Source organism: Scatophagus argus, chromosome 8 (assembly GCF_020382885.2).
Source record: "Scatophagus argus isolate fScaArg1 chromosome 8, fScaArg1.pri, whole genome shotgun sequence".
NCBI lineage: Eukaryota > Metazoa > Chordata > Actinopteri > Scatophagidae > Scatophagus > Scatophagus argus.
Window position 1 is genome coordinate 15,741,908 of NC_058500.1, and position 16,888 is coordinate 15,758,795.

Here is a 16,888-nt window from a genome sequence, read left to right on the forward strand (position 1 = left end):
TTGCGCTTCACTGACAGTAAATCACAATGTTCTCTTATTACCCTGACTGGAATGAGGGCATAGAGAAAGAACAATGAGGGATCCACATCATTTGTTTTCACCCCTCCCTTGCTTTTTCCTCTCCACTCCACTCCTCCTCTCCTCCCCTCTCCACTCCGTTTGCGACTCATAAAGCAAGGGGCTTAAAGAGAGTGACATCATGAAAATAAAAATAAAGGGGATTATGGGAGAGCTATTGTGCCTTACGTGATTACTGGGGCTTCCATGTTCCCTTGGGGGGGATGAGTGACTACGAGACAACATATTTTATTTATTTATATGATTCTCTCTAATGAATAAGAATTTGAAATGTGGCTGAGACAACAGTATTGCCTCCCTTGTCAAAAAAAGCAAAAGAAAACACATCCTTTGGTCCAAACATTAAAGAATTTTCTATTTCTCTCTCTTCCGGAAAGATCATTTTTCACCCTTCACCTTCGCTCTATAACCGTGTCATTTGTTTTTTTGACTTTTCTTTTTGATTGAGATGGCACATGGTCATTTTTCTCACCTTTTCGAAATACTTCCTTTGCAGCTATGTTTGCTTTGCAAAGGTCCACCCACATCTGCAATGGAGAGTCAGGTCCCTTTTACCCACCTAAATGAGATCCATTCTGATGTGACATTTGAGGGAATTACCAGTGCATGGGGGAGCAGGGAAGAGGTTAGCTTACTGCTTTGCCATTGGTTCAAGCATACCACATCCCACCTTTAGTGACGGACAGTACGAATGACCCTGAGCTACTATCGGTTATGGTGAAACACCCCCCCACCACTCCACCCCTCCTTGCACACTTCACTTATCCCAGTTCTGTCTTGCTGTCAGTCAGCTCGGTGGGTCTGCTATTCCTTTCTCCTTCTATTGTATTGCTCTGACTGCTTCTCTTGATACATCACCCAAATGGAGTTCCTTGTCGTTTCAGAGTAAGGTCAGATAGCCTTTGTGGACCCTGCAGACCATCGAAGTAATGGTCACTTGTGCAGCACATCTCAGCTCTGTTCAACACCTGCTGATGATGAGTTTGATTTCTGCCCTTTCTCTGCTCTGCAAGGTTGATCTTTGAAGGTGAATTTTGAAATTCCCTATAAGATGTTTCAAAGATTTACCGTTGCCATCCGTCTATCTGGAATACACTGAGTGGACATGAAGACCTTTATGCATGCATGGCCAGCTGTTGTTTGTCGCTAAAACCATGCTGCTCTGTCATTTTTTTCACAAAGTAGCATATGGCTGGATGACTTTCCATAGGACACTGTACACTCATTCAAAGTTATGTTGTTTTATGATGCCAAAGGCTTGTTTTTTTCTGATTAGTTACTTCTTGAAGCTTTTTGTATTACAGGACAGATTTTCAGTGTGTAACTCAGTGAAACTGTATTAACAAAGTTCCTCAGAGACAGACAGCTCTCGTCTTTGGACAATTTGCCCCTCCCTCAGCCATGACAGGCTCACTGTTGTACTGTGCAACATTTTCATTCTCCTCCCTTTGACGAACACATCATTGTTCCCAGATGAGCTGTCTTCCACTAAACACCTCATAGGCCACGAATGACTCCATCACCAAGCTAATGACTTCATCTCATCTTCCCAGCCATTTGTGTCAAGAAAACTTTTAACTCAGTTGATAAATTTGTTTCCACTTAGGATAATTTAATTGCTGAGGATAAGTTGACAAGGTGGAGCTATGTTTGGTTGGAAAGACTTTTACTGCCCTCTCTGGTTAAATGTTTCATCTCTCTTGGGTGTGATCAGAAGTGTCTTGTGTTCACCTGTAACGTGTCTGACAGTGACATTATTGACACACCTTGAAGCAGCAAGGTGAGAAGTTCTAATTATTATTCGTATAATTTTTGATCATTATCAAAGGAATGTGGAAAGACAAGGTTGGCAGGAGCAGAATCATAGCAGCAATGATTTCTGTGTGGACACAAACGTGTGTGCAAGCTGCAGGAACTCAGCAACACCACCGTCACACACTGCTCACGCAGTCTGTGTGAATGTGACAAGACACTGGTGTCGAGTTTAAATATTTGACCGTTTTTTTATAACAGTCACCTGCTACCTAGCTAACACTTTCTTTCTTTTTCCATCTGTTACGTAGCATTAATTAAGCTTTGGAGTAAGTTGTGCAAGACCGAATGTCATAAGTTCCATTGAGCTTGTTACACCTCAGTGACTTATTAATTTAAAAATGCTATGTTAGGATAAAAGCCAGCAGTAAGTGTGCTTTAAATTAATCTTGAAACCAGTTTTTAATGTATATTTTTGTTCTAAATGATAGACTAAAACATCAGAACACACATCAACACATTTTGTATGTCTGGATCTTCCATAGATCAACACTGTTCCCATGGGGTGAATCATCTCCCTGTTTTTCTTTCAAAGAACCAGGGTCTGCTTTATGTGTGATGATAGTCAATATGCCTCGGAGCAATATCTCACATCTATAAACTATGTTAGAGCAATATGGAGTTCTGATGTCAAATCACAAGTGATACACAAAAGGAGCTCAGCAATATGATGTTAAAGTTACAGAAAGAAAATAAGGAAAGAAGTGATGGGTAGATTCTTCAAAGATCCAAAGTAATGTCCTTGTCCAGGAAAATGACATATTGCTTAAATTTTACCTCTGGAGGGAAGGGGGTGAAGGTTGGCGAAAGAAGGCTGAATCAACATTTGGCGTTTGGCCTCTCTCTTTTATCCACTCTCCTCCATGTCATGAAAGACAGTATATTTATGAATTATTTATCTGTGTTTGAAAATATTAAACTTGTGATGTCCTTGTCCTGTGTCTTATCTCCAAGGGCATCATAAGAAAATCACCAAAGCGATGAAAGGCAGGGTTGTAAAGTAGCCTTTGACAGCATTTAAATCTTGGTACACATCTCAACATGTTAAATTACTCTTCCTTTCTAAACAAGACTTTCCTATTACAAACATACTAACAAAACAACAGTAAATATGTTGCTATGTTAACAGTAATTATGTGCACCTTTAAATGTGTTTCTTCTTCTTCTTTGCTATTTTGTGCTGCCTTGCAAACCCTCAAATTTCTACTTTCGTAGGGCCACAACTAATGATATTTTTCATCATCATTGAATCATTTTCTCAATGAACTAATTCATTTCTCATTATGAATCACCATAACAGTTTCCAAGTAGGGAAATACTGCAGTAAAGGGACAAAATGTTGCGTGTGCTGGGCTAATCTGGTTTTTCTTTTTATCTGTAGACGTTCATTATTTTAGCATGTACAGAACTGATTTCCTTCAGCTTGCAGGGGATGACAACCAGAAAGACAAGGGTTGTATATCAAGAGACTAAACCTTTCATTTTCCATTTACCTCATGGTCTGTCTATGGCCTGTTTAATGTATGAACATTCAGATGTTGTACTCTATATAGTCCAATATACCAGATGAAGATTTGGTTTTATTTTTGATTGAATTAAAGCTAGTGCATGCCCTATGCTTGCAAACAATAATAACAAATGAACAACAACAATAAATGTTAGACAACGAAGAGACAGACAAGTAAAACCTTTACTGCGGGAAAAGGAATTGTCAGTGATAATATTTCTGAGCAAGGAACCAAACGGGGAGAGTGAGTGTTATGGGAAGAGAAGATAGCACATCACCCCCCGACAGTAAACATACTCTCGTTTATTATTATTATTTTCTCCCTAATGATAGTGCATATTATGAGACTTTTATCCTATCTTCAAGTAGCAGTTCTGTTAGTGGGGACATTGTAGCTGTTCCTCGACGTTTCTTGCCATTTGTTTGCTAAAAGTATTTGTTTGCAAGATGAATTGCTGCACTGGCAGGCGAGATGACAGCCTACACGAAGATGATATTGAATTGATTTCTGAAATGTTGCAGAACGGACTAGTTGATGTGTACCACGAGACATGAATAATAAAAATTCTATTAAAAAGCTCTTGAATGGCTGACACTGGAATATTATTTGTGATGATTAATTTTCTTCAGTCATTATAAAGGGGAGTTGGCATCAGATTGCTTCTGACAAAATTGCTTTTCATTCCCTGGTGAATACCATCAGTATGCTTTTTGAGAGCACAAAACCATATTTCTCAGCGTAATATTATGTCAAGATAGGCCCTGGAAAAGACAAGCACAGACTCTGCTCATGTATCACCTTATTAGAACCATAAAATCTGTGCTGTTTTACTTGGTGGGGGTCATTTGGACATACTGGATGCATTTCACGATGAGGGATGTGATGTTTGTTTAGTCCAGTTTCTCTTTTTTTCTAAAACATGATTTGCATTATAATTATGAGATTATAAAATAGCCACTAAATGAGTGTCATTGGTGTTTTCCCACTTAATGAATTTGATTAACTGTATTTTAAAGGCGTGCAGGCTGACAATATGTTGCTTTAAAGCTGTCAGGATTTCTGAAACAAATTACTCTGTACAGCAGCTGTTGTTGTCTAACTCTAATTAATTTGCTGTGTACATTTGTGTTGAATTAATTCTTTACACTTTTGTAAACACAACAATTTGCATTTCTAATTATTTTTATTTTCAGAAAAAAATAAAAACAGCCTGAAATGACTGCTGCAGTAAACCGTCTGCTGCAGACAGAAATCTGAACAACAAAAATCAACAGGTGCATTTAAAAGCCTGCTATGAAGCTTTTTAATTATTCCTGATCAGCCTTTGTTGGCTGCTTCTCTCCCAGATTGTTACTGAAATTCAGTTTGCCATTAAAATGTATAACAGCCTGATGGGTATATTTTTTCTGAGAGATTCAAGTGCTGAAACACCCTCTTATATTATTTATGCTAAATGAGATGTATTTACATTGTTATGTTGTATACATGTGGATTTTGTCTGTGTGTTTCCTCACCCATACCAAAGATATGAAAATTACTGTCGGTGGGTTTTAGACTCTAAAATACCCATAAATATTAATGTGTCTGTCTAATTGTGAGCTGTTCTGGCATTTTCCTTTGTTTTTTTTATATACACCGAAAACAAATTAAATCCACTTGCAACTCTCAGATTGTAGCAAAAATTAGCAAACGAGTCAACATTGCAATCTTTGAAAATTTAATCCACACATTTTCTAAAAACACTCCTTTCTTTGCCTTTGCAGAGCTACTCCAGTCAGGGCAGAGGCAGCAGTGGCGGAGGAGGAGCAGGGGATGAAGACTATGAGATTCCCCCAATCACACCCCCCAACCACGCCGACCCTTCTCTGCTGCACCTCATGGAGCACGAGTCAGGTTACCCCTTCCACTCCCTGCCTCACAACGGTCTACTCAACACTTACTCCTACCCCGAGCTGCCCGCCCTCATGATGTCCAACATGCTGGGTCAGGACACCCACCTTCTCTCGGGGCCTGTGCACTCGGTGAGTACATCTTTTTTTGTCCATCCCTTTTTAGCCGTGGCCCCTTCTGATGGTGCAAGTCAAGCACTGCGGAGAAGACTATTAGTCTTCATGGTCAGAAGGCTGGAAGTCGGTGCAGAAAACAATATCGTTAAAGGTTTCACATGTGTGTGTCATGGAGAGTTCAATCTTTTCTGAACGTTTCCAAAAATTATTGATCTTATGATACTCAGTTGAAGCTATAAGCTCACATAAACAACAGTGGAACAGTAAAATGACAAATTCTTCCTTGTGCCACTCTTAATACACTCAGATAATATTTTTATTATGGCAAACCATTGGTCTATTAGAGAGATAATTAGCCTGGTTAGAGGCCAAGAGAGCTGAGACAGTGAAGTCTGAGCAAGGCCAGGGTCTGTACATGCAACATTTATAAATACAGAGAGCTGCTGCCTCCTTAACACCCAGACCTTTACAGCAGAATTCCTTTAATATCTATTCAGCCGCACAACTCGAAGATTTCATCGCCTCAAAGTGAGCTGAGAGAGGGAGCAAAAAACTCCGCACTGCACTTTTCCATTCGTTATGATCGGCAAAGCAAGAAAGGAATGGGGTGGGATGGGGGGGTTGGGTTTGAACAGAAAATCTTGACAAGGATGAGGAGTGGGGGGGGTATTCCTTGTCAGCTACTTTTTATTTTCAAAAGGATGCTGAGGACCTTCATTCCCCCATCCAGTAAAGGGACTTTTGCTTGTGTTAAACATGCTTCAGACTGAACATGTAAACACCTCTGGCGAACACATTCAAATGCTTTAATCATAGGATCGAACCAGATGAATTATAGATGGCCTGTGTGGTGAATTATTCAACGTTATATACTTTCATCTGACATAAATATTACTTTTTTCTCTCTGCCCTCCATCATGAATATTTATGCTTTAATGTGAGCATCCGTGGCATTTATCCTCCGTTAATCAGGTCTTATGTGATTTTCAGAATCAAACTGCATAAGTTGCAGGCTCCATTTTTTTCCTGTGGGTGGTAGCTAAGGCCTCTAGTAAAGCCAGTCTTCAGGATTAGGTCACAATCCATTGGCTACTGTGCTGAATATGCTTGGTGCAGGAGAAAGATGCTGTTGACAGGAACATTTGCAGTCAATCTCCTTTTTAGTCCCAGTAGCTGGAAACCTATACAATTACTCAGATGGGTTGATTTTAGTAGAAGAGTCTGAGTGGATGCTTGCATGTGGTATTTATGTATAAAGTTTAGGCTTTGTGAGATGTCCATGCACAAGTAGATGTAACAAAGCAGCCTCTTTTGGCCAATAGTGTTTTAGAAGGAAACAGAGAGGGAGTGCCTGCATCTTCCACAGCTTTTGTTTCACCTTTGCAATTATTTATTCTCAAATAGCCCTTCAGGGTAATGTTCCATTTTCTTATTTCACACCCCCTTTTCTCATAAATGAACCGTCATTGCAATAAATCACCGTACAAACAGAGAGTTGCACACACTGTGAAAGGTCCAGAGATTTATGTAACACATTCATGTTTCCCACTTCCACATTTTAGTACTACTCTAGCAGAGCCTGGCTAATAATAGCCGCTATTAATATTTCTTGTTGCCTAGCAACCGCAGCAAGTAATAGCTTACTCTGGAAAAATAGATGACCGATAAGGAAGGGGGTGGCGGTTGGGGGATGGGGGGGTGGAGTGAGGGGATTCAATTCATTTATTATCTCCTGGGACAAGAGGAGCTTATTTCTGAGGCTGCGGAATAGGAAAGTAGAATGTATATTGAGAAATATTTTAAAGCAATTGAACATGACGTTATTTTCATTTTGGTTCCATTAGGGATGTGTCATTTGATGCTTCCCCAACAAAGTCAATTAACTTTAATTTTATACTGATAAAGGCATAATAAGGAAGATTGAATTTATGTCTGCTGAATGGTTAAAGAATAATAAGGGCGGATGGAAACAGGCTCTCAGTGTAACCGGGTCGGAAATGAAGAGACAAGCCTTTACCTTTGTTGTGTTGTTTTAACAAAAGCCTTACAGAGAAAAATTGGAGGAGATAGCTGGAAAAGCAAAACGCTAATCGTTCAACAGTCGTCTTTCACCATCGCTGAAGAAGCAAATAAAAAGTCGACAGCGTTACCTTAAGGATACACTTCTCTTCAATAAAAGCTATCCTTCAGTGCACATATAAACCTCCTACAAGTACAAGCTCAGCTGGAGCAACAGATACACTTCATCTCAAGGGATGCTGTTGCTGGTTTTTGTACAACATTTAGCCTAAGGCTAAAACTCTGTAAACTTCTCCCTGCTTTGGGATTCTCTTTTTCAGCACACATCGATCCTACAGCAAACACAGTTAAATCATTACTAGATTGAGAGCAGTGGATTGATCATCATGATGCGGCATAGGCACGCAATTTTGCATCAGTTTGTCTGCGATGCTTTAAAGACTAATATCTGCTCATTTAGAGCCGATTATATGACTATATAATCTTATGACTTCTGTCCTGCAAGAGCCATTTTTCCTAGCTAAATGTATTCTGTCTGACAACCTCCTCTTGTCGTAGATGTAGCAGACTGATAAAACAGATGTCAAAATCATGCATTGAGTTTTAAGCAAATTTCAGAGCTTTAACATTTGATATACATTGAGGTTTGTTTTTCCTGTTTATTTTCAGCTTTAATAATTAGCTTTGTTCAGGTGTAGGGTTCAGTCCTTTCTCCCTCAGTCGCATGTTGCTCATAATAGCCTTAACTGCCAGTTTCAAACCACTTCTCTCTAGAAATTGCAGCATTTACAAGGACTCCAAAAAGCAGAGGGATCAACATCGGTGTTATAAAAGACAGAGCTGTCAGTCAGAAATGTTCTTACATTGGCTCCACAACACTGACCCACTCTGTCAGCTCTTTTAAATCGAGGCAGAGAGGGCCAAGTCTTGGATGACTGGATACTGTGAAATGTAACATGCCGTCGTGTGAATGCTCGTTACTGAGGGAGAATCCCTGTCTCACCCTTAGCTGTCAGTGTTTCTGCCACCCCAGCACTCGGGGAAGAAGTGGCATCTAGGGGTCTCGTGTTCAACAAGCTCCCTGATCGTTCAGGTCTGGCTGGTGGGGGGGAGATGCAAGCAAGACCTAGCCCTTTGAAAAAAAAAGAGGAGGAGTGGCGCTCACCAGCAGACAGTAATGAGGGGTCATGGAGGAGTTTGCAGAACAGCCCCAACATGGAGCCTTGAGGGGTGCCAATGCGTTTAAATTTTGAAATAGAGCACCAGCTCCTGTCTCATTACCAGTGTAATGAGGCTAGTCAGGGAGGAAGGAAAGCCAGTTCTGCCAAAAAAGCATCTGCCAGTTTTCTAAGTTTATGTCGCACATTCAGTCAGATGACTCGTGATGTTCAGTTTTGTTAAACATCTGGTGCCAGATTATTAATTCTGGCAGGATGTATAATGTGTGACAGGCCCCCAGCAGCCAATTTTAACACTGCGCTGTGCTGAGACGATGACAAGTTATTTTGACAAATTATTATATATAAATAATGGAAACTGTGTCAGTTGGAGATATTGCTCAAGTTATTTATTTTTACATCTGCATTAACAGATTATTTTGTTTTGGGGGGTTTAGGGCTTTTTTCTGGCCACTTGAGGGCAGAAAAACTCCGCAGTAACCTGGCAGACACATTACCCTGGCATATTATCACTTTCTAGAGTCGTTATTGTGTACATGTTAGCAAACACTGGAGCGGCTTTAGCATTCATTTAGAATCATGTTGGTGGCCACCTGATGGAAATCTTCATAACAGCCACTCTGCTTGGTCATGATCTCATTTAGTGTTCACTGACTCATAAGGAAAGCATCTCAATCTTTGACTGCTAGATGTCTGACTTTCCCAGCTATGCAATATAGACCAAAGTCTTTGGACATACCTCTTTATTGTTGAATTCAGGTGTTGTATGGGGTTGTTTTTCAGGGGCTGGGCTCGGACCCTTACTTCCAGTGAAGGGAAATCTCAATACTTCATTATACCAAGACATTTTGGTCAATGCTGTGCTTCCAACTGTGTGGCAACAGTTTGGGGAAGGTCCTTTTCTATTCCAGCATGACTGTGCCCCAGTGCACAAAGCAAAGTCCATAAAGACATGACTGGATGAGTTTGGTGCGGAAGAACTTGACTGGCCCACACAGAACCCTGACCTCAACCCCATCAAACACCTTTGGGATGAACTGGAATGAAGATTGCGGGCCAGGACACCATCAGTGTCTGACCTCACAGAAACTCCCACAGAAACACTCCAGAATCTTGTGGAAAGCCTTCCCAGAAGAGTGAAAGCTGTTACAGCTGCAAAGCTGTCTGTGTGTTTAGAATGTGATGCCATTCAAGTCCCTGTTGGTGTAATGTTCCCAATACTTTTGTCTGCATATTGTAGCTGCTGACTTTGTTTGTCTGCAGTTTGGTCTTTAGCACACATGACACATTCTGATGGAGTTGTTTTGTTGAAAATAATAGAGGTAGAAACTGGCTTTACCTCAGTTTTAGATTATAGCAAACATTATCAGGATGTATATATGTATATATAAAACCTACATCATCCCAGCCCTTCATGCCCAGTGCACAAGTACAGTGTGTTTGCACTGTGGAGCATGCTCAACTACGTTAGCTTCCATGTGTGTTTATTACATGTATGTGTGTGACTTTGTTTACAGGATCAGTCTTTGTCAGAGTCGCTGACTGCTACAAGGTTATGTGAGCTTGACTTAATTTGACTTCATTTAGTCGGTGAAGAGAAATTTATTTTGCATCGCTTGGTATTTAGGGCATAGACAGAACTGGGGGAAAGGCCATAACTATTTTAATGCAGCGACATAAAAACTCTATCGAGAGCTGTGGTTATAGACAGCACAATAGAGGCCCTATCAAGCCATTAAAAAGGTCAGAGTAAGCTTATCAACAGTGTACACAAATGTATTGCAAAACAATTAAAACAAGTGATAATCAGACAAATATGAAATGCACCGAAAACAAAATGGTGAATATGAAGTAAGTGTTTGTGGTATAATGTGTTGTATACACAGTGAAATCTCCTCAGTGAACTAAGGTGGACACCATGTATGTTTGTGAGCGGAAGATCACCTTTTCCGTTTCCCAGGTCCCATCCACTACGTACAATCTAATGATAACTGCCTGAAAATAAACTTTATCTTTAAAAAGATGTTGCTGAAAATTTCAGTTCGACTTGACTTCACATGCTCAGTGCAGCTGGATTACTTTTTTTTTCTTTTTTTTTTTTTTAAATTGAAACAGCAATCTTTTTTTCCAGTGTAGGTTTTAGACATATCTCATATGACCTGCTTGCTCTGCTGCCTTTCACTGGAATAGATATGACATCTCAGTGACGTTCCCAGATAAATCACTTTTTGTAACAGTAGAAATGTTTTGTGTTGTGGCTTTTCATTTCAAAACAAGACAGATGCCCTTCAGTGCTGCGCTCCACAACAGGGGTGAACAATGTGTCTTGTAGTTGTCAAGAGAAATGACAGCAAGATAATTGGGAGGGCACTCCTGTTTCATTTAAACTGAAACAAATAGCCTTCCGGAGAGATTGTGCTTTTTGAAAAGTAAAGCTTTGTTTTGCGCAGGTTATCATGCTGGGTTTGGAGTGAAATAATGAAGAGGAGTATTAACGAATTGAGCATTAAAAACAAATGCTCATTCATTGCAGGGCATGAATATTCATGGCACTAATTCAAATAACCTTAGGCGACTGTTACAGCTAATGAATATTTAAAACAGCTTGGTCACAGAGATTTGAACACTGCATTACAGCTGACTTTCTGGGATCATCGTGTACAAGGGTAAACAATTAGAAATGGCAAAAACAGATTTCAGTGGTGATCAAAATACATCTGGAAAACAATATCTCATGTTGTCATATTAGTTTCAGGTCATTGACGCTCCAAAGAAGAACGTGATGACATGCAAGAGGACAGTATGGTGAAGAGCTGGCAGTAATCATAATGATTAGTCGATTAATCAACTAGTCAAGAAAAAGAAAATATTCTCTGAAAAACTTTGCTGTTTGTCATTGTCTTATTTAATGTAAATTGAATACCTTTTAGGTTTGAACTGTTTTGCTTGGGCAAAAGAAACAATTTTAAAGATGTAACTTTGGGAAACTGTGATCCATCAATGAAGAAAATGATCTCACGTTGCATTCCTGATCAAATTTGGTAAAATACCCATCTATTTTCTTATTTTGACCTCAAAATTTTTAGCTCCCTTATCCAGGCTGAGTAGAACAACAAGAAAGGCAAAGCAGCCCCAGCACAGCGGCTAAGAGGTTCGTCCTCAGGGGGATCCAGGGGGGGTTACTATGCATGTTTACATTTACCACGCTGGTTTTGGAAAAAGCCTGACACCCTTACATGCTGCAAGTAGGAGAATTCCATACTGCCCACTGAAAAAGGGGCCTCGGCTGCTGCCTTTGAGGGATCAGCGTGGTGACTCGTCCTCCTTGCAACCACCGCGACGCTAATTAGGCCCACCACAAAGTCAGCCTGTGGGGATAATGTCCCATTATTAGAGTCATTTGTTTCAATTAACCGCTCTGTGATTCTACAATAGCACAGCGCAGCCCAGTGCAAAGAAGCCATTACTCTCACCCAAGGAGCCTCTGAGGTTTGGGACAAGAGTGTTTGTAAAAGGTTTATGGATACCTGCTCCTGCCAGTGGTGGTGCTGCCAGGCTCCACATGTTGCCCAGTCACTGATGAGTTGTTTCAGCACTGAGGGAGAGAAAAAAAATATTCACGCTTCTGCTCTGGACTGTTGCTGGCTTTGTTGTTTCTGAAATCTTGACATTTTCATACGATTGACTGAGAACTGACTGGAGATTAGCACAAGGGACTGTTGCATCTGAGCATGGAGCACTACGAACTATAGACTGTTCTTGTTCCTGTTTACATGTTGAAAGCATAGTGGTTGACTGAATTACTGTTCTGCTGCTGTATACTTGCTCTTCTCTTGTCATTTATACACTGCAATCAGGTTACCTTCTGAACTTTGTGCACAAGCCACAAGCCAGCTCATACGCTAGTCTTATACCTCTAAAAGTTTTACTTTAACAACAACTCCCTCACTGTCTATCAGAGACTTGTGAAATGACAATTAGTTTAGTGTCTGTATGACCACTAGCAAGCGACCCTTAATAATCACCATTTGTACTGGTTGCGTACAGTTGCATCTTGCCTTCTGTTGTTCACAGCAGGAAGCTGAAACAGCCTACTGGTTGCAGGTTGCATAAGGCAGGAGTATGAGAGAAATTCTGACTGTGATTTGTTGCCTGTTATAAGAGGAATAACGTCAAGAAATTTATTTGTGGTTTGTGGCTTTGATGTCAGTTCAGTTCTTTCTCATTTGCATGTTGTTTTTAGCAGCTACAAGCTTCAATGTAAACTGCCTCAATGTCTTTGGACACTTAACAGCAGTAGTACAAAGACGCTTATCAACTTCAAATGTTCCAGAATACAATATTTCTAAGCACTTTTAGGTCCTTTCAACACTAGATAATGGAAACTTCGATTGTTACCAAGAGGTTGCTGCCCTGTGATGCCTCTGTTGCCAGGCTCTCTCATTGGCTTTCTCCCCCCGCTGCGCAGATGTTTACAAAGAGACATCACCAGCTCACATTAAAGGGTTCAAGTTGTCCCCTCGGGCTGTTGCTATGGAAATAACCCTGCTATGGTCGCTCATTCATGTTTGATTAATTGTTTTTCCTTTCTGTGCTGTTGCCTCTACAAAGACCTCATCATGGGAACATTTCATCTTGAAAACAAACAATAGGAACAGATGAATATGTCCAAATTTGTCCCTTCCTGTTTTGTGGATATTTTGTGGATGTTCTATGGTGATTAAAGTCTTAATATTAATACTGCGTTAGTGCAGTATTAATGTTGATAAAGCCTTGCCTTTGAAGTCATACAATCATAAAGACTGTTTTTTTGTCGTTTACCAGACTTACCTGGACTGAAGATTAGCATTTTGCCTTTTTCCCCCCTCCTAAATTGCACTGTGCAGTACTGAGCTACAGCAACCCACTGGGGCCAATTAGGATGCCAGCAGAGCCAGGAAGTGCATAGCAGATGCTTTTGCCACTATTTATTAAAATCCAATCTGCGGGGGCCCCTCCAACAGCTCGTTAAACTGCCGTTAATCTAATTAGCTCTCACTTGCCACTGTTTTCACCACATTACCAAATACAAGGGCCTCGACTTTGCAATTTAGGCTGATTAAGTAGGTCCAGTGCTGTCAGGCAGAGCTTGTGGGGAGGAGCTCCTCAAAGCTGTCAGTCATTTTCCAGAGTCAGATAAATCATGCAGCTTAGTTCAGCAATAGCTTTGGGCTCAAGTTTGAATTCAGATATCTGCAGTGGGAATATTGGTTGAAATCAAATCCACATTGTGAGCTTAGTAGTACAAAAACACTAATGAAGTACTCCACATCATAAAGACCTTGTGCATTTGTAATGGCATGGTATCAGAACTGGATACAAATTCCATAATAGGCTCTTTATGGATCAGGTCACTGCAATTCCCACTGATGTCTTTTCATGTCCTTTAATCCATGGCCATGATTCTTCACTTCCGGTTCATTATTGTTTTGGCTGGGCTGTATTTTTTTTTTGATGAGTGCTGCTCTCTGGACAAGTGCCTGGTTCTACTCAGAGATCTGTGCGGCGGCTTTGACATGCAGTCCTGCTCATTGCTTACAGATGGGCGGTCTGACATGGAGCTGTAATCACTTCCATATGAGGAGGGCACAGTATATATTTAAGCATATTTTTTATCCATCAAGCCCTCATGGTGAACTAGATAAAGACACAAAGACAAGACTACAAAGGCCAGGTGTAATATAACCTACAAACTTGTACTTTAAGTTGACTATCACAATATTCAAACAGAAGATGCTTGTGAAGTGTTTTCACAAGCGTTTTGTATTTTGGATTCCTTTCATGGCTTTTAGAGTCAGCCTTAGTTTAGAGAAGGTTGAATCATTCAGATGTCAAACATCTTGCTTGCCAACATTTTTTAAGGCCACAATCTTGACAGCATTACATACAGGGGCACTTTGAAATCTTAAGTGAAACAGATATCTATAACATAATAACCAAATGCATGTAATAAAAACCAAAATGCAAGCCGCAGCCTTAATTATGGAAACTTAACAGACTTGCTTACTCTCTCCCGAAACCCGCTTCAGCATTTCTTCTCTTCCACTCCAAAATCATCTGATCATGCAGTCAGGTAGACATAACAGCCAAAAGTCATTTTAAAAACATGACTTTGTCTGGAAAAACTTTGGATAGTGTTAATCATTTATCATATGTTTCTGCACTGCCTGAATCCTTACAAGCTGCAGCTAACAACTGGATGAATGACTGAGCCGACAGTCATGCTTTTTTATCGTTAAACCCACTGATTTCATAGCCTTTCGTGAAAAGACCTGAGCCTCAGTGGCTTCATGTTATGATATTTACATTGCACAACACAACCATCAGCAAACCGCTTTTTTCCTTAAGGCTGAGAGTTAGAGCTGGTGGTGAAAATCGCAGAAAAATTATATATGGCATCTTGAAATTACATTATTCTCAGTGCTGCTTCTCTAACCATGGCCATTTATCTATTTATAAACCCACAAAGGCTTAGAGTCTGTAACAGCTGCACTAAGCTGTGCTTGTCTCCTGTATGCTGGCATGGCGAGGTCCGTGCTTGTACTGCTGAGGAGATCTGAGGGATCTATTCTGAGGGATCTGAGGGACCGTACTGCATATACATTTTTCTTTCAAATATCATTATTTAATTTCCTTGGTCAGTGTCTTTAAAATATATAAAACTAAAAAGCTTGAAGCTTGAGTAGCTTGAATCACCTGTACATTATGCCTCGTGGTTAGTTTGAGCACTTTCACCAGAGTAGGTGTTCAAAGTTGTTGGACGAGATCCATTTACGTCGAGACTAATGTTGATGCAATGTCGATTCAAAGCAGCTAGAATCAATATTTTTTTTTTAGATAAACAATGGATCACATGAGTGCTTGTGAAAGGTTGTTGTGTGGTGACAAACCCATCATGTGTTATCGCCACACTGCAGTTCCTCTTAGTTCTAAGGAGTTTAATAGCATCTTTCAGTCATTGTTCTGCTTTTCCGCTCCACATCTTTACTGTTCTTGTTCACTCTCAGCACTCTCACCAATCTTGTTTTTGACCCAAAGACTCAAAGGCAACAGCGGCAAAGTTAGTGAATAGCTGGTGAGCACAGGGACGCATTTAGTTACTAAAGGGTTTTAATACTGCACTTTCATCAAGTGGACAAAAACAGCAGTTGAAAAAAATTCTAAAGGCATGCTTGCTCAATTTAAAACAATTAAGGAATTTGCTGCTACAGCTCTACCTGGTCCACAGTAAACTAGCTTATGGTGGCTAACTGGTCCTCATTACCCTATCAGGACCTATATGGGCATTTTTTTAAAGGATTGGTATTTGTTAAAATAAAGCTGGTCCTTTCTTTACTGTAGCTACTGTGTTTTGTAGCATCAGCTTGCTATTGCTGTTGCTCTCCTCAATGACAGCTGCTCTAAACACTCATTCATTCAAAATAAACCGCAAGCTTCTTTCATGCCTCTTGAAAAGCATACTTTAAAAAGTCTGTTCTTATGAGAGCATTTGGGCAGCTCAGTGCTAAATGTGGTCTTGTTATTGGAAAGTCCGCCCATTGAAACTCTTTTTACTGGATTTTGTCCAAGTTCCAAGACTATCTCACTCCGACTGTTGTTTTAAGGACTCTTTGCATCACTGTCACCTGCTGAGTATTATGTGTATTTTGTCTAATTCTTCAAGCCAGTGCACATTCACACAATATTTCCCTGCCTTTTTTTTTATTATTCTTATCATGCATTCTCTGTTGATGCAAACTCCATACGGAAAGTCACTGATGTGTTTTATTTTTTTCCCATGGTATATTTGTTTGGCTGGAAATCCATGGACTTTGGAAGTGGATGGCGTTCAGATTTGATTTAGTGCCGTGCTCAGTATCTGCATGATGTTTTGGTGCTGTAAAGAGAGAGTGTATCTGTGTGTCACCTTCTGAGCAGTTCCTGTTTGTTTTTATGACCTTTTGAAATCGATACACCATGCAGCACTCTCCACTTTGCTGCTCAGTGTGTATGATGATGATGATGCATATATTCAGGAGGCTGTGATTGGACATGTTTATACTCCCCCATACTATTACCTGGTTTTATTGTCTAATTTTCATGTCTCTTCAACTCTGTCGGACTCTGCGTGTGCGCCTGTCCTTCTTTTTGTTATCAACTCTCTTCTCTCTACATCACTCCACCTCCCCTCCTCCTTTTATCTGCTCTCTCTACATCTACTCACTCTCTCACTCTCTCTCTTTCTCCCCCCCCTTTCCTTTGCATCTCT

The 16,888-nt window shown here is 40.3% G+C and overlaps 1 protein-coding gene and 1 long non-coding RNA gene across 5 annotated transcripts in view; one reads left to right on the plus strand and one right to left on the minus strand.

Moving 5' to 3' along the window:
• Nucleotides 1-16,888, plus strand: part of LOC124062827 (TOX high mobility group box family member 2-like) — a 73,246-nt gene that overhangs the window by 43,793 nt on the left and 12,565 nt on the right. For all 4 annotated transcript variants that reach the window (XM_046395829.1, XM_046395830.1, XM_046395828.1 and 1 more), the window contains one exon: nt 5,162-5,419. In XM_046395829.1, coding sequence (XP_046251785.1) covers nt 5,162-5,419 — 258 coding nt within the window. The remainder of the gene's footprint in view (nt 1-5,161; nt 5,420-16,888) is intronic.
• Nucleotides 9,789-14,711, minus strand: LOC124062829. The gene is made up of 3 exons (XR_006844011.1): nt 14,648-14,711; nt 12,129-12,196; nt 9,789-11,969 (listed from the first exon to the last, which is right to left on the minus strand). It is a non-coding gene; the product is annotated as an uncharacterized LOC124062829 (long non-coding RNA).